This window comes from Passer montanus, unplaced genomic scaffold (assembly GCF_014805655.1).
Source record: "Passer montanus isolate IOZ18808 unplaced genomic scaffold, ASM1480565v1 scaffold954, whole genome shotgun sequence".
Lineage (NCBI taxonomy): Eukaryota > Metazoa > Chordata > Aves > Passeriformes > Passeridae > Passer > Passer montanus.
In genome coordinates, this window is record NW_024374968.1 from 1 (window position 1) to 8282 (window position 8282).

General features: G+C 45.0%; 1 protein-coding gene across 1 annotated transcript; it reads left to right on the forward strand.

Moving 5' to 3' along the window:
- Window positions 1–390: 390 nt before the first annotated feature.
- Window positions 391–7814, forward strand: LOC120496089 (U4/U6 small nuclear ribonucleoprotein Prp31-like; the record flags this gene model as incomplete). Its single annotated transcript, XM_039696158.1, has 5 exons — window positions 391–608; window positions 3293–3476; window positions 3552–3649; window positions 6749–6920; window positions 7750–7814. Coding segments are annotated over exons 1-5 (696 nt in total), but the record flags the coding sequence as incomplete, so codon positions are not given.
- Window positions 7815–8282: the final 468 nt, after the last annotated feature.

An 8282-nucleotide genomic window follows, 5' to 3' on the forward strand; every position in this document is an offset into this window, starting at 1 on the left:
TCCCAGTGCTCCCAGTTCAGGCTGTCCCTTACTGGGGGGCCTCCAGGCCGCATTTCTCCCCTCCCAGTGCTCCCAGTTCCCCCAGTTAGGGGCTGTTTCTGACTGGGATGGGTCCCTGGGGGTCTCCAGGCCCCCTTTTTTCCCCTCCCAGTGCTCCCAGTTTGCCCAGTGTTCCCAGTTCGGGCTGTCTCTCACTCTGGGGGTCCCTGGGGGTCTCCAGGCCCCATTTTTTCCCCTCCCAGTTTGCCCAGTGTTCCCAGTCCGGGATGTCTCTGACTGGGATGGGTCCCTGGGGGTCTCTAGGCCCCCTTTTCTCCCCTCCCAGTGCTCCCAGTGCTCCCAGTCCGGGATGTCTCTGACTCTGGGGGGTCCCTGGGGGTCTCCAGGCCCCATTTCTCCCCTCCCAGTGCTCCCAGTTTGCCCAGTCCGGGATGTCTCTGGCGGACGAGCTGCTGGCGGACCTGGAGGAGGCGGCGGGGGAGGAGGAGGAGGCCGAAGGCTCCGAGGGGGGGGAGGAGCCCCCGATCGAGGAGGTGCGCGAGGAGCCCGAGGAGCCCGAGGGCGCCGAGTCCGTCAGGAGCATCGCCAAGCTCTGGGGGAGCAAGGGGGTAAGGACTGACTGGAAATGTCCCAAAACCAGCCCAAAAATATCCTGAAAATGTCCTGAAATTGTCCTGGAATTGTCCTGAAATTATCCTGAAAATGTCCTGAAATTATCCTGAAAATATCCTGAAATTATCACAAATTTATCCTGAAATTGTCCGTGTGCAGCATCGCCAAGCTCTGGGGCTCCAAGGGGGTAAGGACTGACTGGAAATATCCTGAAATGATCCTGAAAGTGTCCTGAAAATATCACAAAAATATCCTGAGATCATCCTGAAATTATCCTGAAAATATCCTGAAATGATCCTGAAATGATCCTGAAAATATCCTGAATTTATCCTGGAAATGTCCTGAAATTATCCTGAAATTGTCCTGAAAATATCACAAAAATATCCTGAGATCATCCTGAAATTATCCTGAAATTGTCCTGAAAATATCCTGAAATTATCCTGAATTTATCCTGAAAATATCACAAAAATATCCTGAAATTATCCTGAAATTATCACAAATTTATTCTGGAATTGTCCGTACGCAGCATCGCCGAGCTCTGGAGCTCCAGGGGGGTAAGGACTGCCCAAAATGGCCTGAAAATATCCTGAAAATGTCCTGAAATTATGATCCTGAAAATGTCCTGAAATGAGCCTGAAAATGTCCTGAATTTATCCTGAAAATATCCTGAAATTATCCTGAAAATGTCCTGAAATTATCCTGAAATTGTCCTGAATTTATCCTGAAAATGTCCTGAATTTATCCCGAAAATATCCTGAATTTATCCTGAAAATGTCCTGAAATTATCCTGAAAATATCCTGGAATTATCCAGAAATTATTCTGAAAATATCACAAATTTATCCTGAAAATGTCCTGAAATGTTCCTGAAATTATCCTGAAATTATCACAAATTTATTCTGAAATTACCCTGGCATTGTCCGTGCGCAGCATCGCCGAGCTCTGGGGCTCCAAGGGGGTGAGAACTGACTGAAAATGTCCCAAAACCAGCCCAAAAATATCCTGAAAATGTCCTGAAATTGTCCTGAAATTATCCTGGAATTATCCTGAAATTATCCTGAAAATATCACAAATTTATTCTGAAATTGTCCTGGCATTGTCCGTGCGCAGCATCGCCGAGCTCTGGGGCTCCAAGGGGGTAAAAACGGCCCAAAATGGCCTGAAATCACCCCAAAATAATCCTGAAATTATCCTGGAAATGTCCTGAAATCACCCCAAAAATATCCTGAAAATATCACAAAAAATATCCTGAAAATGTCCTGAAAATACCACAAAATTATCCTGAATTTATCCCAAAAATATCCTGAAATTATCCTGAAAATATCACAAATTTATTCTGCAATTGTCCGTGCGCAGCATCGCCAAGCTCTGGGGCTCAAAGGGGGTAAGGACTGCCCAAAATGGCCTGAAATCACCCCAAAAATATCCTGAAAATGTCCTGAAAATATCCTGAAACTATCACAAATTTATCCTGAAAATATCACAAAAATGTCCTGAAAATATCAGAAAAATCTCCAGGAATTATCCTGAAAATGTCCTGAATTTATCCTGAATTTATCACAAAAATATCCTGAGATGATCCTGGAATTATCCCAGAAATATCCCGAAATTATCCCAAAATTACCCTGAAAATCACCACAAAAATATCCCAAAATCACCCCAAAAATATCCTGAAATTACCCCAGAAATATCCTGAAATTATCCTGAAATTATCCTGAAATTATCCCAAAATTCTCCTAAAATTATCCCAAAATTATCCCAAAAATATCCTAAAAATTACCCCAAAATGGCTCCAAAAACCACCCCAAAAATCAAAACCCCAAATCCCAAAACTCCCAAATCCATCCCCAAAAATCCCAAATCAATCCCCAAAAAAATCCCCCAAAAATCCCCAAAAAAACCCCAAAAAATCCCCAAAAAANNGTTCCCAAACCCCAAATTTTTGGAGATTTTTGGGTGGAATTTAGGGAATTCTGGGTGGGATTTTTGGGAAATTTGGGGGGATTTGGGTGGATTTTGGGATTTTTGGGTGGATTTAGGGGAATTTTTGGGGAATTCTGGGTGGATTTGGGTGGATTTTGGGGATTTCTGGGTGGGATTTAGGGGATTTCTGGGTGGGATTTAGGGATTTTTGGGGATTTCTGGGTGGATTTTGCAATTTCTGGGTGGATTTAGGGATTTCTGGGTGGATTTTTGGGCAGATTTTTGGGATTTTTGGGGCTTTCTGGGTGGATTTTGCGATTTCTGGGCGGATTTTGTGATTTCTGGGTGGACTTCGGGGATTTCTGGGTGGATTTTTGGGATTTCTGGGTGGATTTTTAGGCAGATTTTTGGGATTTTTGGGATTTCTGGGTGGGATTTTTGGGTGGATTTTTGGGGATTTCTGGGTGGATTTTTGGGCAGATTTTGGGATTTTTGGGGATTTCTGGGTGGATTTTGGGATTTCTGGGTGGATTTTTGGGTGGATTTTTGGGATTTTTGGGGATTTCTGGGTGGATTTTGGGATTTCTGGGTGGATTTTTGGGGATTGGTGGGGTTTTTGGGTGGATTTTTGGGATTTTTGGGGATTTCTGGGTAGATTTTGGGATTTCTGGGTGGATTTTTGGGCGGATTTTTGGGATTTTTGGGGATTTCTGGGTGGATTTTGGGATTTCTGGGTGGATTTTGGGAATGGCTGGGATTTTGGGTGGATTTTTGGGTGGATTTTGGGATTTCTGGGTGGATTTTAGGAATGGTTGGGATTTTGGGTGGATTTTGGGTGGATTTGGCCGTTTCCGGGCAGTTCTGGGCCCGGTGGAGGCGGCCCCCGAGTACCGCGTCATCGTGGACGCCAACAACCTCACGGTGGAGATCGAGAACGAGCTCAGTGAGTGCCGGTTTGGGGGGATTTGGGGGGATTTTTGGGGGATTTTGGGTCTGATTTGGGGTGTTTTGGGCTCAGACATCATCCACAAGTTCATCCGGGACAAATATTCCAAACGCTTCCCCGAGCTGGAGTCGCTGGTGCCCAACGCGCTGGACTACATCCGCACCGTCAAGGTGGGACCCCAAAACACCCCAAAATGGCAAAAAACAGCCCGAAAATGGCAAAAAACACCCTAAAAATGGCAAAAAACACCCCAAAACCACCCTGAAACAGCCCAAAATGGCAAAAAACCCCCCAAAAATGGCACAAAACAGCCCAAAACCACCCCAAAAATGGCAAAAAACACCCCAAAACCACGCTGAAATAGCCCAAAATGGCAAAACCCCCCCCCAAAAATGGCAAAAACACCCCAAAAATGGCAAAAACCCCCCAAAACTGGCAAAAACCCCCCAAAACTGGCAAAAACCCCCCAAAACTGGCAAAAACCCCCCAAAACTGGCAAAAACCCCCCAAAACTGGCAAAAACCCCCCAAAACTGGCAAAAACCCCCCAAAACTGGCAAAAACCCCCCAAAACTGGCAAAAACCCCCCAAAACTGGCAAAAACCCCCCAAAACTGGCAAAAACCCCCCAAAACTGGCAAAAACCCCCCAAAACTGGCAAAAACCCCCCAAAACTGGCAAAAACCCCCCAAAACTGGCAAAAACCCCCCAAAACTGGCAAAAACCCCCCAAAACTGGCAAAAACCCCCCAAAACTGGCAAAAACCCCCCAAAACTGGCAAAAACCCCCCAAAACTGGCAAAAACCCCCCAAAACTGGCAAAAACCCCCCAAAACTGGCAAAAACCCCCCAAAACTGGCAAAAACCCCCCAAAACTGGCAAAAACCCCCCAAAACTGGCAAAAACCCCCCAAAAATGGCACAAAACACCCCAAAACCACGCTGAAATAGCCCAAAATGGCAAAAAAACCCCCCAAAAATGGCAAAAACCCCCCAAAACTGGCAAAAACACCCCAAAAATGGCAAAAAACAGCCCAAAAATGGCAAAAAACAGCCCAAAACCACCCTGAAACAGCCCAAAACAGCAAAAAACACCCCAAAATGGCAAAAAACACCCTAAAAATGGCAAAAAACACCCCAAAACCACCCTGAAACAGCCCAAAATGGCAAAAAACAGCCCAAAATGGCACAAAACAGCCCAAAAATGGCACAAAACACCCCAAAACCACCCTGAAACAGCCCAAAATGGCAAAAAACAGCCCAAAACCACCCCAAAAATGGCAAAAACCCCCCAAAACTGGCAAAAACACCCCAACACCCGCAAAAAACAGCCCAAAAATGGCAAAAAACAGCCCAAAACCACCCTGAAACAGCCCAAAACAGCAAAAAACACCCCAAAATGGCAAAAAACACCCTAAAAATGGCACAAAACAGCCCAAAACCACCCCAAAAATGGCAAAAAACCCCAAAAATGGCAAAAACCACCCAAAAATGGCAAAAACCCACCCCAAAAATAGCAAAAAACACCCCAAAATGGCAAAAAACACCCTAAAAATGGCGAAAAACAGCCAAAGCCACCCTGAAACAGCCCAAAACAGCAAAAAACACCCCAAAATGGCAAAAAACACCCTAAAAATGGCGAAAAACAGCCAAAGCCACCCTGAAACAGCCCAAAATGGCAAAAAACACCCCAAAATTGGCACAAAACAGCCCAAAAACACCCCAAAATGGCAAAAAACCCCAAAAATGGCAAAAACCACCCCAAAAATGGCAAAAACACCCCAAAAATGGCAAAACCACCCCAAAATGGCAAAAACCCACCCAAAAATAGCAAAAAACACCCCAAAAATGGCAAAAATGAGCCCCAAAATGGCAAAAACCCACCCAAAAATAGCAAAAAACACCCCAAAATCGGCACAAAACAGCCCAAAAACTCCCCAAAATGGCAAAAAACCCCAAAAATGGCAAAAATGAGCCCCAAATGGCAAAAAACAGCCCAAAACCACCCTGAAACAGCCCAAAATGGCAAAAAACACCCCAAAATTGGCACAAAACAGCCCAAAAACACCCCAAAATGGCAAAAAACCCCAAAAATGGCAAAAACCACCCCAAAAATGGCAAAAACACCCCAAAAATGGCAAAACCACCCCAAAATGGCAAAAACCCACCCAAAAATAGCAAAAAACACCCCAAAAATGGCCAAAAGACCCCAAAACCACCCCAAAATGGCGCAAAACGGCCCAAAAATGGCACAAAACCCCCCAAAATAGCAAAAACCACCCCAAAAATGGCAAAAAAACCCCAAAACCACTCCAAAAATGGCACAGAACACCCCAAAAATGGCAGAAAACAGCCTGAGACGGAAAAAAAAAGGCAAACCCCCCCCCCAAAAAGGCACAAACCCCCCCAAAATGGCACAAAACAGCCCAAAACCGCCCCAAAAATGGCAAAAAACCCCAAAAATGGCAAGAAACACCCCAAAAATGGCAAAAAACACCCCAAAACCACCCTGAAACAGCCCAAAATGGCACAAAACACCCAAAAAATGGCACAAAACACCCTAAAACACCCCAAAAATGGCACAAAACACCCCAAAACCACCCCAAAACTGCTGGAAACACCCCAAAAATGGCAAAAGCACCCCAAAAATGGCCCTGAAGACCCCAAAAAAAAAGCCCAAACCAGCCCAAATTTGGATTTTGGGGTGGTTTTTTGGGGCTGTTTTATTGGGGTTTTGGGGCTTGTTTAGGGATTTTGATTTTTTTGGGTTTTTTGGGGATTTTTTGGGGATTTTGGGGGTGGTTTGGGGATTTTTTTTTTTTTATTTTGGGTTTTTTTGGGGAGATTTGAGGGGGTTTTGGGGCGATTTTTTGGGGGGGATTTTGGGCCTTTTTTGGAGGATTTTTGGGGTGGGATTTTTGGTTTTTTGGGGGGGGATTTTTGGGGTTTTTTGGGGATTTTTTTATTTTTAAATTTTTATTTTGGGGTTTTCTGGGGAGATTCGAAGTTTTTTTGGGGGGATTTTTGTGGTGGGATTTTGGGTTTTTTTGGGGTGGGATTTTGGGTTTTTTTTGGGGATTTTTTGGGGTTTTTTTGGGATGGATTTTTTTAAATATTTCCTGTATATTTCAGGATTTTGGGGTGGGGTTTTTTTATTGTTTTCTTGTTGTATTTTGGCCTTTTCTCCCCGGATTTTTTCGGGAATTTCGCTGTATTTTGCCTTAAATGTCGCGTTGCCCTGAGCCTGTCCCGTTTTTGGGGTGAATTCCTCAGGAATTGGGCAATTCCCTGGACAAGTGCAAGAACAACGAGAACGTGCAGCAGATCCTGACCAACGCCACCATCATGGTGGTCAGCGTCACCGCCTCCACCACCCAGGGGTGCCACTTTGGGGCATTTTGGGCAATTTCGGGCATTTCGGGGCATTTTGGGAATTTTGGGGAATTTTTTGGGGGGATTTCGGGGGGGTTTGGGTCATTTTTTGCAGGATTTGGGGGGATTTTGCGGTAATTTTGAGTCATTTTAGGTTTGGTTTGGGGTTCTTTTAGGAGATTTTGGGGCATTTTGGGGCATAGGGCGATTTTGGGGGTATTTTTAGCGTATTTTTAAGGTTATTTTTGGGGTATTTTAAGGGTTATTTTTGGGGTATTTTAAGGGTTATTTTTGGGGTGTCGCAGGGCTATTTTAGGATTATTTTAAGGTTATTTTAGGATTATTTTGGTCCGTTCCAGGTGTGGCCGGAAGCCTGACCCCTCTGTGGTTTTGGGTTATTTTTGGGGTATATTTCGGTTATTTTTAGGGCTATTTTAGGGGTATTTTAAGGGTTATTTTTGGGGTGTCTCAGGGCTATTTCAGGATTATTTTAGGATTATTTTCGGATTATTTTGGGTGTTTTAGGTGTGGCAGGAGGCCTGACCCCGCTGGGTTTCTGGGGTATATTTTAGGTATTTTTTAGGTTATTTTATGGTTATTTTAGGGTTATTTTTAGGGTTATTTTTGTGTATTTTTAGGGTTATTTCTGGGTTATTTTTGGGGTGTCTCAGCGTTATTTTCAGGTATTTTTAGGGCTATTTTAGGGTTATTTTAAGGGTTATTTTTGGGGTGTCTCAGGGCTACTTCAGGATTATTTTAGGATTATTTTGGGGTGTTTCAGGCGTGGCAGGAGCCCTGACCCCGCTGGGTTTCAGGGTTATTTTTGGGGTGTCTCAGGGCTATTTTAGGATTATTTTAGGATTATTTTGGGATTATTTCAGGATTATTTTTGTCCATTTCAGGCGTGGCAGGAGGCCTGACCCCGCTGTCCAAGCTGCCCGCCTGTAACATCCTGCTGCTGGCCGTGGTCGGAGCCCTGACCCCGCTGGGTTTCTGGGCTGGTTTTGGGGTATATTTGGGTTATTTTAGGATTATTTTAGGATTATTTCAGGATTATTTTTGGTGTTTCAGGAGTGGCAGGAGGCCTGACCCCGCTGTCCAAGCTGCCCGCCTGTAACATCCTGCTGCTGGCCGTGGTCAGAGCCCTGACCCCGCTGGGTTTCAGGGCTGTTTCTGGGCTGTCTCAGGGCTATTTCAGGATTATTTCAGGATTATTTTGGGTGTTTCAGGAGTGGCAGGAGGCCTGACCCCGCTGTCCAAGCTGCCCGCCTGTAACATCCTGCTGCTGGCCGTGGTCGGAGCCCTGACCCCGCTGGGTTTCTGGGCTGGTTTTGGGGTATATTTGGGTTATTTCAGGATTATTTTAGGATTATTTTAGGATTATTTTCAGGGTGTTTTGTCTCTCCCAGGCGTGGCAGGAGGCCTGACCCCGCTG